This window comes from Sylvia atricapilla, chromosome 6 (assembly GCF_009819655.1).
Source record: "Sylvia atricapilla isolate bSylAtr1 chromosome 6, bSylAtr1.pri, whole genome shotgun sequence".
Classification (NCBI taxonomy): domain Eukaryota; kingdom Metazoa; phylum Chordata; class Aves; order Passeriformes; family Sylviidae; genus Sylvia; species Sylvia atricapilla.
In genome coordinates, this window is record NC_089145.1 from 57,274,241 (window position 1) to 57,293,636 (window position 19,396).

Sequence of the window (19,396 nt, forward strand, 5' to 3'; positions counted from 1 at the left end):
GTCCCTGTGTCCCTGGAAGCCAGAGAGCCCAGCCTGGGGAAGGAAGCTCACTGCATCCCTCCAGTGCCTGGCAAAAGGCCACGCATCTGGGTTTGGCTGGGTGTGTATAAGGGGTGCTGCAGCCCTGGATGGAAGAGTTTCACTCTGTGATTAGCTTGTCCCATCCTTTGCCCCTGGAGAAAGTCAGTAGAGAGTGACAGGGTTTGCCCAGCTCTTGGCTCCACTGTGCTGGGCCACACTGTGCCAACTGGGCACGTCCTGGTTCCCTGCTGCCTTGTCTCCTCCTTCTTCCCAGGTTTAGATATATGCTTTGTTCCATAGTGCATAAATTGGAGGCTCCCTGAAGCAAGATCTGCCCAGCTCTGTGTCTGTGCAGGGAAACCCCATTCCCTCTTTGTCCCCCTGCACAGCCACTCACAGGCAGGGCTGGGGAGGCTGGCTGTGCCCAGTCCTGCAGTGCTGGGTGCCAGCTGCCTTGGTGTGCAGAGACACCAGCTCCCACATGTGCACCCAGGGACTGGGACCTGTGGATTGGCCAGAAAAATAAAAATGACTGTGTTGGGGCTTTGTTTGTTTACTTATCTTGCTAGTAAACAGAGCAGCTCTTGGAGATTAGACAGGATGGAGAAGAGGAAGGGAAACCGGGCTCTGAGGTTATGACCTCCTTGTGGATGCTGGGCTGTTTACATTCCCTGCTTTGGTCCCAGTAACTATTGCAGGACATTTTTTTCCCAGCGCTTTGCCAGGCTGCAGAGCTTTTCCCGTTTGTGCTGTTTCTGTTCTTTTCCCTACGGCACTTTCTGGCGGGCACTGCTGCCACAGCTAGTTTAGGCTGCTGGCAGGCTGGTGTCCCTTGAGGGACAGAGTCCTGCACTTGGTCTGCTGCCTTGTGTTTCATGAATGAAAGCCTCTGAATGGGGATTTCAGGAGCTGTTAGCTCTGCATAGCTGAGCTGAGCCAAAACCTGTGGCTCTCTGGAGAGCCGGGAGGCAAACCCCAGGCAGCTCAGAGGGACCGTGGCTATGAGATGTCTAAGTGCCGTAGCCAGGCACTGCTGTCAGGACCCAGTGAGTCAGACCAGGACTGCCCAGCAGGACTGAAAAGGAGGGGTTGAGGAGGAGGGGTGGCAGCAAAGACAGCAGAGGGAGTGTAGGGCAAGTGGTCAAGGAAAGATGCATGTTGGTGCCCTGGTGTACTCTGCTAGAATCCCACTGTCCTGCAGGCTGTGGCAGAAGTGATGGGGCTGGGGAGGTGCAGCCTGTTCAGCAGGAAGGAGTCTCACCTGGTGGTCCACAGCTGCTGGGTGTTCAGGAGCAGGACCCCCTTCATTGCCACAGCCACAGGGAACTATCCCCTGCACAGCCCACCCTCCTTCCCTTCCCGGGTGTACCCTGAGTTGGTGGCTGCAGCTTCCCGGCTGGTGCACAGGCAAGCAAGGAGGTGACACAACTGCAAACAGTGCTGGTGATGTGGACAAAAGAGCTGAGCAGGGAACGGGCTGGCCAGCCGAGCATGGCAGCACATTTTATGGGTCTGCAGAGGAGCTGAAAACTGCCTCACCTCCTTGGAGAGCTGCCAGCTCAGTCAGGACGGTATCCTGCTCTGTACCATCAGGGCTGACCGCTGGAGACACTGCTTTCCTCCACCCAGGGAATTCTGTATCCCTGCGGGCTGAATGTCAGCCCCCAAGTGCTCATGTGAGGGAGGACAAGGCAGGACAGAGGCTGGGTAGAGCCTGGAGCACTGGAACATCGTGTGCTGGGAGGCTGTTTGGATTTGAAACTCTCAGCGGATAAGTGGGCTGGATAAAATGCCAGGGAGGGGAATCAGTTTGCTGAACTCTAGTAATTGGACTCATCTGCAGGAGTCGGGTAAGCAAAGTGAGCTGCTCACACTTAGCACAGGCAAGGAAAAGGATCCAGCAGAGGAGAGCCAGCTGAGCCAGGGCCCAGCAGGAGCAGCAGGGCAGGCTCTCAGCTCGATGTGGACTGTGAAGGCTGGGTGGGTGACATGGGAAGAAGCAGCATTACTGCTGGGTGCCTAAGCCACTTGCTGAGCACAAGTGACTGAATTAAGGAGGTCACAGTGCGTGGGTGCGGGGGGGGGGAACACAAAGCACTAAGGAGAAGGATGCACTAAGGTATCTTCGGTGTGACCTGATTGCTCTTTGGAAAACCCGTGCTCAAAGGCCTGGGACAAAAACGAGTCAAGGCCAAAGCTCTTGCAGTCACAGACATAGAGGCAGGAATGAATCTGCTGAAGGGAGCCCAAACCGGTGTTTTCTGTGTGCTACAGGGGAGAAAGTAGGTCACTTAGTAAGTGAAGGGGATGGAAAGGATGAGCTGAACCGAGTGTGGAATGCATGTTTAAAACTCAAGCTTCCAGGGAAAGAAGACAAAAAGCCCAAACAAACAGCTGCTGATCAAATGTAGGTACGTGAATAGCTGTAGAGCTGAGCTCTCTGGCTTTTCAGGAGCACGCACACGAAGTCTGAGTCATCGGCACTTTTGGCATGCTTGAAATTCACGTCTGACGCTGCAGGTACCAGGCCACGTGTTCTGCTGGTCTCCACTGATGACTCTGGTAACAACTGTCTCCTAAACTGGACAGCGTCACAAGAGCCTGGCTGCCATAACTGCCTGGGTGGCCAAGGGGAAACAGGCAGGGATTGCTAAGGGGAATAACAGGATGGAGTCAGTACCTCAGGTTAGCAAAGCATTTGGTGCAGCTCCTGGCTTGGCCTCCTGCGTGTACGTGCGCTTGTCTCTGCCTTGGAGAATGGCTGCTGTGTCATCCTCACGTCAGCACAGCACACACAGGCAGGGCAAGCCCATAGCCAGACCCTTGCGGTACCAATGGAGTCCACAATCCCTATGGAAAATGAGTAGGCGGTTCTGAATCCGGCCCAGGGACCATCTCTCCTGCCAGCAAGTTTGTAATTTGCTCCCCCCTCCTTTTAGGAGCCTTAAAAATAGAGACCAAGGCTGGGAAGCCTGAAGGTTTTTCTAGGGCTTGTTGTGGAAGCAGCTCGGGCTGGGCTGCCTCTCGCTCTTCCCAGCCCCTGGGAGAGGCATGGGAAGCTGGCGTCTAAATGCCTGCCCTGGATGTGGAGCCTCACTCGTCGGCTCATTCCTCTATGGCAGTAGCCCAGGTCTCCCCTCGTGATGCAGGCAGCTGGAGGCAGCTGGTTCAAAGGCCAGGCTGGTCAGGAAGAGGTGAGGGAAGTGTGGGAAGTCACTGCATGTCATGTAGGAAAACAAGATCTCGCAAGGGATGAGGGAGCATGCTGCAGAGCTGGGTGGGAGCTGTTGTCCTCAGCGTTGCTATTAGTGGACCTTTATACCCTTAAAAGGCGTTGGCTATTTTGCTGCCACCAAAGGCACAAGTGCTCAGAAAGCTCAGTGGCACCATGCAGATGTTGGCCGTGGCCCTGCCATCGTTTTGAGAGTGCACAGCAGGCTGGCTGGGCCACAGAGGAGGTGCTGCTTGTGGCTCATCCCTCTGGGCTGGCTTCAGAGAACTGGAGCAAACCTGGCGTGGCTGCAGGAAGCCAGGCCCATGGAGTAAGACAAAGTGCGGCCCCGACGCTTTGTGGTGACCAAGGGGTCCGTGACACCAGCAGTCTGGGCTGCTTCCTGGTCACCAGCCAGCTCCCCGCAGTTCCTCTGCTCACGGGCTCCCGGCGCTGCAGCTGGCCCCGGGCTCGCTTTGCTCATTGTCTGCTGCGGGTGATGGCAGCTATTCAGCGGCTGCCAGGTTTCAGGGAAAGGGAGAGATGAGCCACTCCTCCACCCACATTCTAGGAAAGCCTGTGGGATGAAGCCCTGCCGATACACACGTTCACTCTCCCCAGCAGGGAGAGTGTGCTGTGGGGCTGACATCCCCCTCCGCCCGCATCCCACGTGCCCCCCTTATCAGCAGGAGTGATGCTGAGGAGCAGAGCTTGGAGGCGGCCCTGGCTGCTGCCCTGTCCCTCACGATACTGGAGTCTGCTACTCCCCGTCTCCTTGCCTATTTACCTTCCAGAGCCAGGCAGAGTCTCGCCATCACTATTATTTTACTTTGTGTCAATATTATGACAACTAAAAGCAGGAGAACTGCATCCACATGATAAGCAGCCAGAAGCTCTGGGCTGGGCGTGGATCGGGTTCCAGTTTGGCAGGGGAGAAAAGCGCCTGGCAGCCCCTGCCCACCGACCGGCTGGGCTGGGAAAGCTGGAGACGAGGGGCAGAAGCAGCAGAGCAGCAGCTGCTTTGTGCCTCTGTGCCTCTCTTCTCTGTTCAGTGCTCACTGCCCTTTCCCCAGGGTGGATGAAATGTGATAAATGTGCAGAATATTCTTGGTTCTCTGGTGGAAAAGTCTCTTCTCTGTCTCTTTCCTGAGGAGAGGGCTGCTCTGCTCCTGCTGGGAGAATCTCACCCCTCCCACGGTTGCTGTACCCTGTGTCTCCAGCCGGTGTGGGCCCAGGGTGTTCTGTCTCTGCCGCTGACAGAAGGTCATGCACACTGCTGCACCAGTCCATCCTGCCCTCAGCCTTGTTTTTCCCAAGCACAGCACTCTACAGCTGCTGGAGAGAAATTCCTGCAGGCTTTCTGGGACTTGAAGACGCAGCTCCCACCCAGGTCTTCAGGAGAGGAGCTCAGACAGAGCAGGGTGAGCTGTGCTGTGGTTACCGTGTCTCTGCTTTCTGCTCCGGTCTCTCGGCACTTCGTGTGTGTGGGGCTGTTGTTTTGGCACAGTAACTGTGTGTGCTGACAGAACGCTTACCTGTCGGTGCCCACGTATGCTTGGGGCTGTGGTGTGGCTCTCCAGTGCCTCACCCTGCTCCAGGACTGTGCTCTTCTGCAAACACCCGTGGCCTGGTCAGTCCCTGCAGCGTGGGGCTGCCCAGCCACTGGCCACTGAGCGCCAAGCTGAGTGGCACTGGGTCTGCCAGTGTTGATCTGTTCCTGGAACACTGGCTGGAAGAGGGCCACGGCTTCCCAGGGCTTGGGTCTGGCAGTCTCAGGGACATCCTTGGTAGTGTCATCCCTGCCCTGATGAGGGATTTCTGTCTGAGAGCAGTACCCAGGCTTGCCAAGGATTCCCCTTGTCCGGGTTCTCTGCCTGGAGTGCTCTCAGGAGGTCCTGGTGCTCATCCCCTGCCCCCCCCAAAACTCATGTCTGACCTCGGCAAGCCTGCAGTGCCTGTGACCCGTGGGGACCAGCCCCTGATGTCCCCAGGTACGGGGCTGGACTGTCAGGTGCCCGCGATTTCGGTTGTGGGTCCCCAGGGAGGCTGAGCTCCCCTGCCCAGGAACCAAAACAAACAGCAGAGTTCCTGCCACGTGCGGCCGGGGCTGACTAAGGCCGGACGCTTCCGCGGGCAGCGGTGGCCGGGGCTCTGAGCCACCAGCATTGGGGTGCAGGGCCCGGCCCATTTCCCCCTATTGTCAGCCTGCCCCTCAGCAAACACAGCCCCTGCGCACCTGGGCTGGGAGAGGCGCTGACGCCACCGCAGCCAGCCGCCAGGGACAGGGGATGTGCTGCCCAGGGCATCTCAGAGCTGGAGCTGCTGCAGCACGGCTCTGAGGAGTCCTTCAGGGCCCAGGTGCTCCAGGCAGGTTGTTTGCAAGCTGTTTCCTTGAGGAGTAACGCTGGCTGTTCAGTGGGGCAGTTCTGCTTGCCTGCAAGGGCGCTGGAGAACCCTGCATTTCTCAGAAGTCAGCGGCAGTCTTCTGAGAAAGAGGCCTGGGTTCCCTCTGTGCCAACAGGCTGGAGCTGGGGATGCCCCAGCCAGGCCATTCCCATCCTCATTCTCACGGTGGAAACACAAACTGCAGATGATTTATCTGGTTTATCTCAGTGCTAGTTATGGACTGGCTCACTGGTAGTGGAGCTTAGGAGACTCTTTAAGAAGAGATCAATAGAACCAGAGAAAGCAATCAAATGAAACAGTGAGGATGAGACATGGGGGCTCTGAGATGACAGGCAGGTGTGAGGAGCCCAGTGCCCTACATTCTCATGCTGCTGAGACCTCAGGAGTCCCGTCACAGTGAAGGACACAGGGAGCTGCTGGAGGGGTTCTTGCCTACTGGGGTCAAACACAAGACGGTGACTGTGCCAGGCACTGGATCATGGACGGTTTGGCATTCCCTTGGTAGAAGCCTATAGCTTTGGTGAGACTGAGTCCAGTGTCCTAAATAGAAGCAGAACAAAAATAATGCCCTGAGGATTTCAGAGGTGTTCTCTGAGGGCTTCAGGGGTGACACAGGGGGTCCTGGCTACTGTCAGCTTAAGAACGATGCAGGGACAAGTCTTTGTTTTGTTCTTTCCATGTGAGATGCCAAAGGTGGGATTTTACAGGGGATAAGGTGCCCATGAGAGAACTTTGACGCTGAAATGGGGCTGTTTTATGCAAAAGATTATTTAAGAGGGACCTTGCCTGCAGTGAGCAGGGTGGGGTTTTGTAGGGAAGAGCAGCTGCTTGCTCTGGGCTTCTTCAGTGCTCATGGGCAGCCAGGGGCTCTTCTCTTGCCCCTCTCCCTGAAGGTGTAGGAGTCATGGAGGTGACCCTGTTCCGCAGCAGGGCTGTTCCATGGCATGCTTGCAGCTGGGTGCCAGCCCACTTGACAGCCAGGGCTCACCCACAGCAAGGACACACCATCATTTCCCCACTCACCCCCTTCCTCAGCTCTGTGAGCAGGGCAGGGAGGTGGCACGGGCAGGCAATGGCACATTCGAGGTGATGCTCTCAGTCCGCAGCCACTGCACAGGGCTCACTGCAGGGGAGGCATTTGCTCTTTAAGGAAATGTCTCGATTTGCCTTACATCCCTGGCTGGTTCCTTGAGCTTCCTCTGTCCCTTATTCCCAAAGTGCGTAACTCTGCTCCCCAGAGCCGAGTGGGAGGCGGTGTGAGGGACATGCTGGTGCATTTATAGCATCGACCTCCAGCCCCGTCCTGCAGCTGGGGAAGGGCAGATTTGGCCCCCCAGGGAGGAGCATGGCAGAGGGCAAAGCGAGCAACTGTGACCCCAGCCAGCTTGATGTTTCTCCCATATGCAGGAGGATGTTGCTGATCACAGGTTACCGGTGTCCAAATATTATTTCTCTTCTCCTGTCTCTGTTCCACACTGCCTAGAAAGTGGATGCTCATCCCAGGAATGTAAACTCTGCCCAAGGCCTCTGAGGAAATAGCTTCAGACCAGGAACAGGACTGCACTCAGCAATTAAGGGCTGATCTCCCCAGCCACACAGCTCCTGGGGGAGAGCCCTTTGCTCCAGCGCCAGAGGCTGGCCTTGTGTCTGAGAGGTGGCCCCAAGGGACCTTCCTGCAAGGACAGGCATGAGGCCCCGTGTGGTCACGGTCTTTACAATAACAGGATTCTGTCTGTCCAGTGAGTTGGCAGCAGCTGCTGCTCAGAGCAGCCTCTGCTCTCGGATGGGAGGAAATGCTCTCTTCACCCCATCTCACAACCATCCCTGGGGAAGTGGGGAGGGGGTCCCCTTGGCCCAGGACGGTCTGTGGGGTGGCAGAGGGAGAGCATAGGCATGCTCCACTCGTCACATTAGGGATGTTACCTGCTCTTTGCTGCCCGGCCAGGAGAAGGAGTATGAACAGACACTGAACGCCGCCACAGCAGCCCCCAGCAGCTGCTGAGTCGGTGCTGTGCTGCTGAGTGATGAACTGCAGCACACCCTCCCCGCGGTGGGGCTGGGATTTTCTGTGTGCTTATCTCTGCAGCATCTCCACGCTAATTTGCCAGGCCCTGCTCCAGCAGCTTTGTCACACACTCAGTGGTGCCAATGCCTGGGAGCTCCCGACTGAGCCCAGCTCCTGCTGGTGCCGCTTGCGTGGTCCAACGGGGGCTGAGGACAGGCAGCTGGCATGTCCTGCATCCCCTGGGGACACATCCCACAGGGCTGGGAACAGGTCACTGGCATCCTTATGCTGCAGGGACAGACCTCACATGGTGTTGGGTAGGGAAGCCCTGAAGCAGCCTCCCCACTCTCCCAGGAGGACAGAAATGTGAATCCTGGCACGGATGCAGAGCCCGTTATGGGACCTGCAGCCCACGGGGGATCGTGTTGCTGTTGGCATCTCATCACACCTCCCATAGTTCCAGCTTCCCTGGCCTCTGGAGCTTAAAAATAGAACAGAAAAGGCCACAGAGTTCCTTTGGGTTGGCAGCAGGGTTTGACCCCAGACCTGCTGTGCCCCCTTCCCTTCCGAGCTGTAGACCAGAACCGGGATGCTGTCCCTGAGGCTAGGGGGGGCTGGGAATCCTCTGGCAGGGATCCAGCGGTAGGGGCTGATGGAACAGGCACGGGGCAGCTTTAGGGGAAGGGGCCGGGTGGGCAGTCACGGGTTAGGACTGACTGAGTGGGAACAGTGCACCAGTAGAGGAATGAAGAGGATAAAAGGAACAGGGGAACAAGGTGGGCGCAGAATGGGTGGATGGACATGGGGCAGCGAAAGCAGCAAGCCGAGAAGCCCAGCACAGCGCCGGTGGTTCCCGCCGGCCGGGGATTCACCGAGAGCAGGACGGTGAATAGAAGCGCCGGGGCAGCCCGATGGAGCAGTGACCGGGGGCGGTGCTGGGGCGCTGGAGGAGGGCGCTCCCGGGAGCACCGGCCATCCCCGCGGCCGCCGGGGCCGGGCACCTGCTCCCGCCCCGCGGCGGGGCCGGGGCGGGGCAGCGGCGGGGCGGCGGCGGTGAAATAGGGCGGCGGAGCGGGCTGCGCTCCCATGGCCCGGCGGCGGCGGAGGCGGCACGGCGGGGCCGGCGGCGGGGCGGCATGCCGGGGGCGGCACGGCGGTAGCGGCGGCGCCGGCTCTGTACCGGGGCGGCGGGAGCGGCCATGCGGCTGCTCGGCGCCTTCCTGCGGTTGCTGGTGGCCGGGACGCTGGGGGCACCGCCCGCCCCGGTGAGAACCGAGGGGCGGGAGGGGGTCGGAGCACGGGCGGCCCGGGCCCCTGGTGCCGCTGCCCGCGGTGGCCGGGACAGCTCCTCCCGGCGCTGGGCGGGGAGCGGCGGAGGGTCGCCCCGTGCTGCCCCTCCGGAGCTCGCCTTTCCCTCCCTGCAGGTCCCGGAGGAACGGGGCACCGCCAGCACGGAGTCGCCCGGTGAGTTGGCAGCGTGCGGCCGCCGGTGCCCCGGCTGGGAGGGGGCGGCAACCCAGGGAGGGCTCCGCGCACGGCCGGGGCGCGCTGGGTACCACCCGGAGCTGTGTTCCCTCTGGAGTGCCGTGAGGGAGGCAGCGGGGAGCTGTGCCGACGCTCGGAGTAACCTGATTTCCCCGAGCCACCTGGGGCACGGCCGCGGGCCGGAGCGGAGGGCAGCACAAGAGCCACACCGCCGCCCCTCCGGTGCCGGCGTGCGGGATCCGGCTGGGAGCGCTCCGCTTCAGCTCTCCCCGCTGGAAAGCCTCAGGGGACGGCTGTCCCGCCGAGCGAGGAGCGGGGGAGCCCCTCCGCCGTCGGGGGTGAGCAGGGTGCCTGGGCAGGAGACGGAGCTGGCGGATAGAGGGAGAAAAGCCTGTTGGGGTGGCTGTGTGAGCGCCCCGCACAGTGATGTGCACAGTACGGTGACGGACTCACTGCGAGCACGAAGCGGTCCTTTGCTTCTCTGTGCTCCGTGATGGCCGCAGGACACCCCGCGGCTTCTGCACCTGCCCCGGCAGCGGCCTGGCTGAGCTCTGCCTCTCTTATAGTCCCTGTCCCCGTCTCTTGCAGTCCTGACCTTTCGGGAGATCTGGAATCGTAGTTTCTGCCGGCCTTTGGAGCAGCTGGTGGACGTCATTACCGAGTTCCCCAACGAGGTGGAGTACATTTTCAGACCCTCCTGCGTCTCCCTGCAGCGCTGTGGAGGCTGTTGTGGGGACGAGGGTCTCCGCTGCGTCCCCGTGGAGACAAGCACGGTCACCATGCAGGTACGTGCTGCTGCTGCGGGGCCGGGGCTGTGCCGGAGGGGTGGAGGGCTGCTCACCCAGCGCCGGGAGGGTGAACTTGCAGCTTTGAATTCGCTGGATATTGTAGCAGTGTGGCTAGCGAGGGAGAGGACTTAAAACTGCTCAAATGTATGTCAAGCCAGTAGGGTCTCTCTGCCTGCTCTTTGGGCTGGCCCCTGAGGTCAGGTGTCACCCCTGGTGGTACTGGCCTCACTCCCTCCTTCCCGGATTTCTCTCTGTGTGGTCCGTCTTGCTCACTGCTGTCGTTTTTCCAGACCTTTCCTGTCCTGTGGTGGGGCTGGGGGGTGCTCCAGTTGCCTGTGACTGCCTGCTGGGACAAAGTAGGTACTGCCCTTCAATTGAAGGGAGGAGCGAGGGTCTCCTGTATCAGGTGATGCTTGGGGTGACAGTGTTGCTGTTGTGACAGTGTTGCTGACAGTGAATGCCCTCACACTGGGGCATGGTGAGGGGGAAGGGCTGAGCCAAGCGTGTTTTCAGTCACCACTGTGTGAGCTGTGAGATGCGGGGTGGCAGATCCTGGGCTGTTTGACTCTTCCCCACGAAGCCAGCAGCAGTTGTCCTCACACTGCAGCCCTTGCACTGAGTTGGCAGAGATCAACCTGCTGATGCTGCAGGGACCAGGGAAAAGCTCTGCTTTGCCATGGATGATGGACTAGGGAATGGCTGCAATAAATAACCAGTGATTTTGGTCTCTCTGAGGTTGAAAGTATGTTGGAAGGCAGGATGGCAGTTTCCAAAAGCTCTTGGCTGAGGCGGATCAAAAGCCTGGCGTGAGCAGGAGGCAGCTCCCCAAGCACAGGTCTCCCTCTATGGGAGGGATCCTGCTGCTGTGTACAGGGTGGAAATTCCTGACACTTCTGCAGGGGCCGGTGTGGATCACACCAATGATGAACATACCCTGTAAGGCCCTTGGATGTCCAGCCTGAACTTCAGGCTGGGCTGTGACCTGTGACAGGGCAAATCCTGTATCCCTGGAGCGGGGAGGCACTGTGGTACTGAGTCCAGTCAATTCCAACTCAGTACTGTAGGAAAGGGATCCAGGAGGAGGCAGGATTGCCTCAATAGGATTGGTCTGAAAAATATGACTGGGATGGGATATTTGTGTCAGATAAGGGAGGTGTGCAAAGGGGTCGAATATGTGAAAACTCTCCAGAAAGGCAGAGACTGAAAAACCTTTTCTGAGGCTGGGACATCCCAAAACCATGGGCCTTAAAGCCCTGAAGACATGGGGCAGCACTAGCAGAGCCTCCCAAGCTGCCGGGACAGCTGGGCCTGGCCAGTACTGCCTACGTGTGGAGGTGGAGTCTCTGTTGTTGGAGGTCCCGAGGAACAGGTTAGACATGCATCTTCCCAAGAGCCTGGGGTGGCAAGGCAGTGGTGCAGGAGCCCTTCCAGCCCCCTCCTGCTGCTGCCTGAGAAGTAACCTTTGCTCTTCTTTCAGCTGCTGAAGATAAAGCCAAACGGGGAGGCACCCTATGTGGAGATGGCGTTCACCGAGCACAAGCAGTGCGAGTGCAGGTAGGGACTCCTGGGTTCCAGCAAGAGCAGCCCTGCCAGCTCACCCTGTGTGTGCAACAGGATTCCCTGGCTGTGCTGGGACCCCTTCTTGCTGGCTTGGCACTAGGGTTTGCTGCTGCTTGGGGCCCTTGTTCGCCTGCAGGCTGCACCACATCTCTGCACCTGCTCCCTGCAGACAAGGGGGTGTGTGCTGTTGTGAAGACAGGTCAGACACCATCCACCATCTGCAAGGCTGCGCTCTCCATCCCTGCAGCTTCCTTGGCATGCATGGTATATTCTCATTTAGCCACAGGATCTGCCTGTGAGTAATGGAGCAAGGCTGGTGGCTCTGAGGCAGGCGTTTGGTGTGTGGCAGCACGTCCAAGGTGGTGGTTCAGCAGAGAGCTCCATGGCTTGGTGTGCCCGAGTGTGAGCGTGGCCCAAAGAGAAAGCTCAGCAACTGAGCCCTGGGCCACCATTTAAGGCATCTGCCCCAAACAGACCTGGGGGTACAGCAGAGGTTTACATCCAAGCCAGTGAATGAAAGCTTAAAACACACAGTGCCAGCCTGGCCTGGATACACGGTGCTGGCCTGGAATGGATGTGCAGCACCAACCTGCCACAGGCTTCTGGCAGCTAGTCAACTCCTTGGAGTGCTCACTGAGTCCCCAAAGTGGTGAAAGCCTGGGCAGGATGGGGCCTCTCCCTGAGGACTGCAATGCTGTGGGAGCAGCTCCGGTGCCCTCTGCAGCTGGTCCTTGCCATAGAGACTCCAGCACTGTCTGCATGGGGAGTCCTGGTAATCACTCTTCATCACGATCCGGGGGTGATTTAGTATTGTGAAAACTGGGGGGGTGAGTGTCCTGCTGGGCAGCCGTTACACATGATCCTTGCCTGGAAGAAGATCCTGAGGATTCCCGGGTTGGTATTCCCCTGCAATTTTATGAGCAGCTGTACTGGAGCAGACCCAGCTCCACACAGTTTCCGTCTGGAAAGTCTGTCAGTAGATGCAGAAGGGGGAGTGGGAAGAAGCAGATGTGTTACTTGCCTCCTTCTCTGCTTCCAGCTATTTCCCATGCAGGGATTTTCCTAAGCCTTTTGTGCTTTTCCTACCTAGGGTAACTCCCAGGGGATCTCATATGCACACTGGTGCAGGCTGCCTTCTGCAGCAGTTTTTGGCTTCTTCCTAATCTGCTTTCCACACCTGTGCATCACTCCCTTTTGTAGGCGATGTGGGTGTGGCAGATGTCCTGGCTGTGACCCCTGTGTGGGGGATATGTCATGGCTGAGAACCCACTACCGAGACTTGGCAGCAAATCCCCCAGGTTTGTTACTCAGGGTGTTGCACCTTGTTTAACAAGATGGGAAAGCTGTCACTGAGAGCATCCAGAACTGAACTTGCCCTCCCCAGGCTCTCTGGCAAAATGTCACATCTCCAGGGTAGTCACCAAACTGACCAGCTCCTTTGCTGTCTCTGCCTTCTCTCTGCCAGCTGCAATCAGCTGCTGGCTGAGGGGTTGGTGAGGCAAAGAGAAGAAATTGTGTTGGTTTTAAACATGAATGATAACAGGTAGATTGGGCTGTGCACTGGGGCATGTCAATGGACCAGCTCCTGCAGCTCAACACGCAGCACTGCCCAAAACCCAATAATTCTCTCTGTCGTTTTTCCCACTCTGCAGGCCCCGGCAGGACCTGATGAGGTTGGGAAGGTAAGTGACATCAGGGGCATTGTTGCTGGCTGGGGTTGTGGTTCTCATCTCCCACACATCAGCCCTTCTTGTGGTACTTTCCTTTTGAAGGAGGAGGTCCAAGGGCCGAGGTAAGAGAAGACAAGGCAAGAAGGGACGGAAAGACTGTGAACTGTAAGTGAGGAGGGGCAGCTATGGGTGGTGTCTTCTGGGTTAATTTTCTTGGGATGAGAGTCTTCATTAAGCATTTAGATCTTTACTGACACTGTGAGCAGTGAAAGGTTTGTGCAGAGCAGACACAGAAGAAAGCAGGAGGGAACAGTGGCTGTGGGGAAACAGGCCTTGAACTGAAGACTCGAGAGGTACTTGGTAGTCTCCAGGCTCAGGAGCTCAAAGTTGGGCAGAATAGGGATGAATGGGCTGGGTGACTTGATGGTGCTTAGCTCTATTGCCATCACAGGCCGTTTTGGGTTTCATGGATCCATGAATTTCCAGTTTCAGCCTCATCCTGCTGCCAGCTGTGTCCTTACTGCTGTCCTTGACTGATTGTTGTTTGGGTTACTCTACTCTTTCCGTCCTTTATCTCACTTTCTCAAACTCCTTGCTGTAAGAGCCCAGGCTGGACTCATTGTGGGCACTTCTGAGGTATGACACCTGTGACTAGCACTTTGCTCTAGCATTTCCCCCTTTTGTCTGAAGGCTGCTGTTGGGGGCTCAGCCAGCACCAGCCCCATCACCCTCTCTCCTCCCCACGAAGAGGCTGCCTGCAGTCCCTACCCCTGCAGTTCTGTCTCAGAGGGGCCAGGCACAAAGGAGGGGATCCAGGGCAGAGCAGGTGAGCCTCTCGTGCTGGCAGTGCTCACCCTGTGCCCTGCTCTCTTTGCAGATGTGGCTCACCACGCAGGTAGCCTCTGCCCTGCCCCCAGCCTCGCTCCTGCCGCCTGGGTTTGAGCCAGCTGCCTTTGCTCCCCTTGGGGGACTCGTGGAGTCACGTCCCTCCAAGCTGCAGTGGGGAGCAGGACTCCAGCACAGAAGAGCTGATTGTTGGTTGGCCCTGGTGGGAGCACAGCCCAAAACCAAGGACTCCATTGCCCCATCTGCCCCACTGGCAGCAAGAGAAAAGGACTCCTGACCAAGCCTGGGGCTGAAGATGAGGAGCTCAAGCAGTGTGTTGGTGTTTGAGGACGTTCTTGGGGCAATGAGGAGCCGAGCTGGTGGATGTGCTGATGGAGCTGGCTGGGGAGGACAGCGTGGTGTGGGAGTGAGTGGAGATGGCTCACAGGGCTGCATCTGCAAAACTTCTCTGTCCTGACAGCGCTCTGCAGCTGGGGAGGAAGGAAATCTGGGGCAGCCAAGGCTGCAGGGCTGCATCCGTCCTTGTTTTGGCCCAGGGCAGCCCAGACAGGTGCCAGGGAGCTTGCCTGGGAAGCTGTTCTGGTTGGGAACAGAAGGGAACTGGACTCCTCTTAGATTGACAGCTACATCCCAGCTTTGCCCTGCTCAATAAAAGCTGGTCAGACATTGGAGCTGGCAGCTCCTATCTGCTTTCCAGAAAGGCAAGGAACTTCCCATGGGCACCCACTGAGGCTGGAGGAGGGCAGTGACCCAGGGTTTGTCCCCATCCCCAATCCTGCAGCACCAAGGGACTGCCCTTGGTGTGATGCTGGAGATGGGAAATCAGCAGGTTGCTCCCTGGGCTGGGGCTATCCATGTGCTGGAATTCAGCTGGGTACTGGGAGGCCCTTGGGCGAGCTGCCCTTCTCCTCCACACCACAGTGGTGGGAATGGCACCTCTCCCTATTCTCCATGCCCATCCTGTTCTCACCCCAGTTCAAATGTCTGGCTCAGTGCCCTGTCCTCCCTCGCAGGGCTGATGCAAAATTTAGGGCACTGGGGAAATGGGGGGCAGGCTGTCCTCTCAGGAAATACCCCACCAAGGGTCATTTAGCTGACATGGGGATGGGCTTCCCCCTTTCCTTGCTGGGAACACCCTCAGGGTATAAGGAGCTGGTGGCCCTCACTGAGGTGGCTGAGGTGCTGTTTGCTGCTTTCCCCACTCAGCCAGCTCTCTGCCCAGGGGAAGCCACAGCCCCTGGTTTTCCATTCTTTAAGCAGTTCTCCTGAGGCTCTTTTCCTGTCCCCCATCTCCACCCCTGCTGCAGGGGCTCTGGGGTTGCCTGCCAAATGCATCCCATGATGATCTGTGCAAGCCACATCCTGGAAACCCTAGGGGTGAGTTGGCACCTGCATATCTGTGGGGCACTCCTGGCACGGGGTTAAAACAAAATCAGGGGTCATTCTTGACAGTTTCAAATAAAAAACTGAAGGGCAAGATCTGCAAAGGCTTCAAGGTTACCCTTGAATTATGGGACCTGTGGTTTATCTTGCTCTGAGGAACAAGGGTGGAGCCTAACCTAGCAAGAATTGGGGTCCAAGGTGGCTCCTTCCCACATCTGACAGGGCTGCCTGTAACAGGGGTTTACATTATGACTCTCTAAGTCATGATGCTGGTGTTGCCTGAGGCTGGCACAAGGTCATTGGGACAGGGCAGATCCCTGTCAGGGAAAGCTGGAGGTGGGTGTTGAGGTGATGTGAACCTGAATACTGCCACCGTGTAGCAGGGAATGGAATGTGTGACTCGTAACTGTGCAGCTGGGCATACCTTTCAGGAGCTTGCTGGATCCCTTTTGGATCCCATTTCCAGGCATCCACAGTATCCTGGAGCACTGCCTACATGGGCTTTGCCTCGAAAACAGCCCATGAAGTTCCTCCTTTGCTACCTCATAGATGAGGGGAACTTGCTGCTCCCCATCCCATATCACTCCAAGTCTGTGTGGACCATGTGGTGGTCTGCTCCACACAGGTTTTCCCTGTCACTGTGTGTCGTTTCTGCCCAGCTGGGTTTTGCTCTGAGGCCAAGGAGAACCATGTGCAGCACTTGAGGATGTATGTGATGGTTTCTTGTATTGTTTTTAATACCCCGGTAGTATTAAATGTTTAAAAAAGGAAGTTACATAAATCCAAGTATGTTAATTAATAAAAATAATGTTACATTTACCAATGTAACGTGAGGGGGTCGTGACTGATGATTAGGATTAAACCAAATTCAAACACACTAACACACAGTGGCTTTTCCAAACAGTTCCTGGTGTCTGGTGTCACCTCTTTGGCTGCTGCCTGGCACTGAGATATTCCAGGCAGCTCTGTCTATCAGATGTCTAACCTGCCTTGCACAGACCCCTGTGTTTCTTCTCTCCCTCCATCACCTGAGCTGTCTGGGTCCTGTGTGTGGCCTTTTCCCCTGCTCCTTCTGTGCCATGGGGTGTTGGACAGCAAGGATGTGGGTTTTGGGAGGGATGTGGCTGTCCCCCTGCAGCTGTGATGAGCAGGGCAGGAGAAGGGGCAAACATCACTTACACAAGAGGTTTGGAAGCTGCATCTCCAGCTGTCAGGGCTCCCTCCAGCTCCATGGAGGTAACAGGACCCCAATAAGCTGTAGCCCATGAAGTTCCTGTGGCTGCTGTGGGCATCACACACCCAGGGAAATGCTAGCTCCTTTCCCTATCCCTGCCAGAGGGGAGAGTCCAAAGACCCTACTGCTCCCAAGGTGACACAGAATTCCAGCAGGGCATCACACCCAGTGGAGGTATGAGGGTCAGGGTGAGGGATTGCTGCTCTCAGGGGGAAAGAGAAGTTCCTGGCATCAGGGCTTGTGTCCAGCACCTCTGTTTCCTCTCAAGGGGCCCAACCATGAGGAGAACTGCCTGTCCCTCCTCTGTGTGCTCCCAGTGGTAGCTTTTTTATACCACTTGCTGCTGGCAGCCCTCCTTGGCCACAGCAGATGTGTGAGCACTGTGACAAGGTCAGCTAGATCTACAGAGCCCCATGTGCCCCAGGCAGTGCAGTGTGGGGCTGCAGGGGGAAACTGGTGCCCTTGTAAAGGGACCCTGACATACCCCAGCCCCAAAGTCAGCAGCATCCACCATGGACTGACAGAAAACCTGTTCCAGCCCCAGTGCTCCCAAATCCCTCATCCTTTCCCTGTCTGTGTACTTGCACACAGGCAGCTGTCCCACAGAGCCCAGGAGCAACAAACCACTGGGTTATCAGCGTCCCTGGGCTCCCTGTGTCTTCCAGCCTTAAGGGCAAAGGTTTGTTTAACAAGGCTTTAGGAGGCAGAGCTGCAGCAAGATGGTTTAGGAAGATAGTTCTAGGCAGACAAAACATAAAGCAGCCTTATGCACCAGGAACAAAATTTTATGGGTTTTTTTGAAGTAACTATAAAGGTGATGTGGGGATTGGCTCAGAGATGTAGCATCATAGCTGATGAAGCCCTGATGGTAAAACTTCACTGGTTACCTCTGGTCCCCCTGAGCACAGGATGCCATCAAAGCTCTGCCACCCAGCAGAGTCTCCCAGCCATGCTCCTGCAGGTCTCCATGCAAATAAAGAAACACTAAGGTCCTGACTTCTTGATTGTGACTTACAGGTCTTTTGCATCCTCATAAAGTTTGGCATAATCCTGCCTGTTGAAGCCAGTGGTGCTTGCAGTCTCAGCATATTTTAAGCTTTTGCAAGCTCTCTCATATTTTGACACTCATGTGTCACTTTTAGCCTCTGAGAAAAAAGGCAGCTCTCTGTCCCCTCCCTGATGTTTGTCTGTGCTGGTTTTGCTTTGGCAGTTCCCACTTTCCAACAAGGACCACAAGCTCTTCAACAGGTTAATCTAGAAGTAATCCCCCAATGTGATGGCATTGGCTTCCTCCAGGGTTCCAACACCCCAAATTTAATGTCCTCTGTCCAGCATTGACATGCAAACCTGGAAGCCCACAGGTAAAAGCAGTTGTGCCTCAGGGCTGGTACAAGTCTTCTTCCCTTTGTTGCTGTCAGGGACACAAAAGAACAACACTCGCTGCAGATTGAGAGGTGAGCAGCAAAAGAGGAAGTTTATTCTGATTTTGGGTTTAAATAGGATTTGTAGTGTGATCAAGGATTGGGAGATGAGAGGAACACCTCTCTGACCCCAGTGGTCAGCTCAGAAGTCCATCACAGAGAGAAATACGAAAACAATCTACTTTGTTTATGTTAAATGCGTGAGAAACTCCAGTCCAAGAATGTAAACGACCAGAAGGCTAAAGAATCAGAGCAACATTTCCTTCCAAGGCTTTTCTTCACAGGAACATCCTTGAGCACCTTGCTGGTGATGCCTTCAGCTCACTCTCTTCTGGCCACTTCAGAGGTGTTTGATGAAGAACTTAACCGAGTTTTGTACCCTTCTGGCAACTCCTCTTCACACATCTCCCTGCCACCATCACCTCAGTATCCAAACCACTCTACAGATACATTGTGCTGGATTTTGTGGTTTTCCTGTGCTCTCTGTCCTCTCCAGGCCTACATAGATCTGCTGAAGTCAGGCAGGTGAGTTGTGCCACCAGCACTCCTGCTCTCATCCCTGTCTGTTCTTGCCTGCTCAGACTTTTCACTTCAAGGAGGAGCCTCAAGAGTCTAGTGGGAATTAAAACACCCCAGAGACTGTGGGGTACAAATAGGGCAGAAAAAATTGATCTCTGTTAGGCAGAGGTTGGAAAAGGTACCTGGAAGCGTTTTGAGGAGAAACCAAAGAACCAAGCACACCAATTGTGTTTGGGCAGTGAGTTGTCTTACAAAGCAGATGGCTTTGCATCCTCCTAGACCTGCCCTCTGAGGCACAGTTAATACTTTTATACTCCCAAAGAAATGGTCTTTGTAAGAGAGACAGTGTTGGGTTGCTGGATGCTGAGCCCAGCTGTGGGCACAGGATTTACTGTCCTGTTCTGTTAGCAGGCTGGGCTGTGCAAAAGAGCTGCCCAGGGGACATGGGCCCAGGGAGGTCCCCTCCAAGTGTGTGCAGGGTATGAAATAATCACAGGTCAGCCACAAATGGGTGGCCCCTCTGCCCGTGTCACAGCGAGTACCAGGTCTAGCAAGGGCTGAACAGAGTGACTGACCAGGCTGGTGTGGCTGTGATGGCACAGCACAGAGCCAACTCCTGACAAAATGAAAACCTCCATCTTAGGATCGTTTCCTGTTGCAATGGGACATGTGCATAGATTAGCAAGGGGTGGACAAGGACGCAGGGATCTCCCTCTTCCCGAACAATCTTAGCAGCGTTTTTCTAGGGGTATCCCTTAGATTTCATTCCAGCCCTCCTCCCTTTGCAGGTCCCCTGTGCCATGCCTGTGGTGAGGCAGTTATTTAACCTGGGACCAGGCATCCCACA

General features: G+C 56.5%; 1 protein-coding gene across 1 annotated transcript; it reads left to right on the plus strand.

Moving 5' to 3' along the window:
- Window positions 1–8,755: 8,755 nt before the first annotated feature.
- On the plus strand, window positions 8,756–15,473 carry PGF (placental growth factor). The gene is made up of 7 exons (XM_066322039.1): window positions 8,756–8,908; window positions 9,068–9,107; window positions 9,717–9,913; window positions 11,394–11,470; window positions 13,129–13,158; window positions 13,249–13,311; window positions 14,024–15,473. Exons 1-7 carry the CDS (start codon window positions 8,843–8,845, stop codon window positions 14,043–14,045), a joined length of 495 nt encoding a protein of 164 aa, XP_066178136.1. The 5' UTR covers window positions 8,756–8,842; the 3' UTR covers window positions 14,046–15,473.
- Window positions 15,474–19,396: the final 3,923 nt, after the last annotated feature.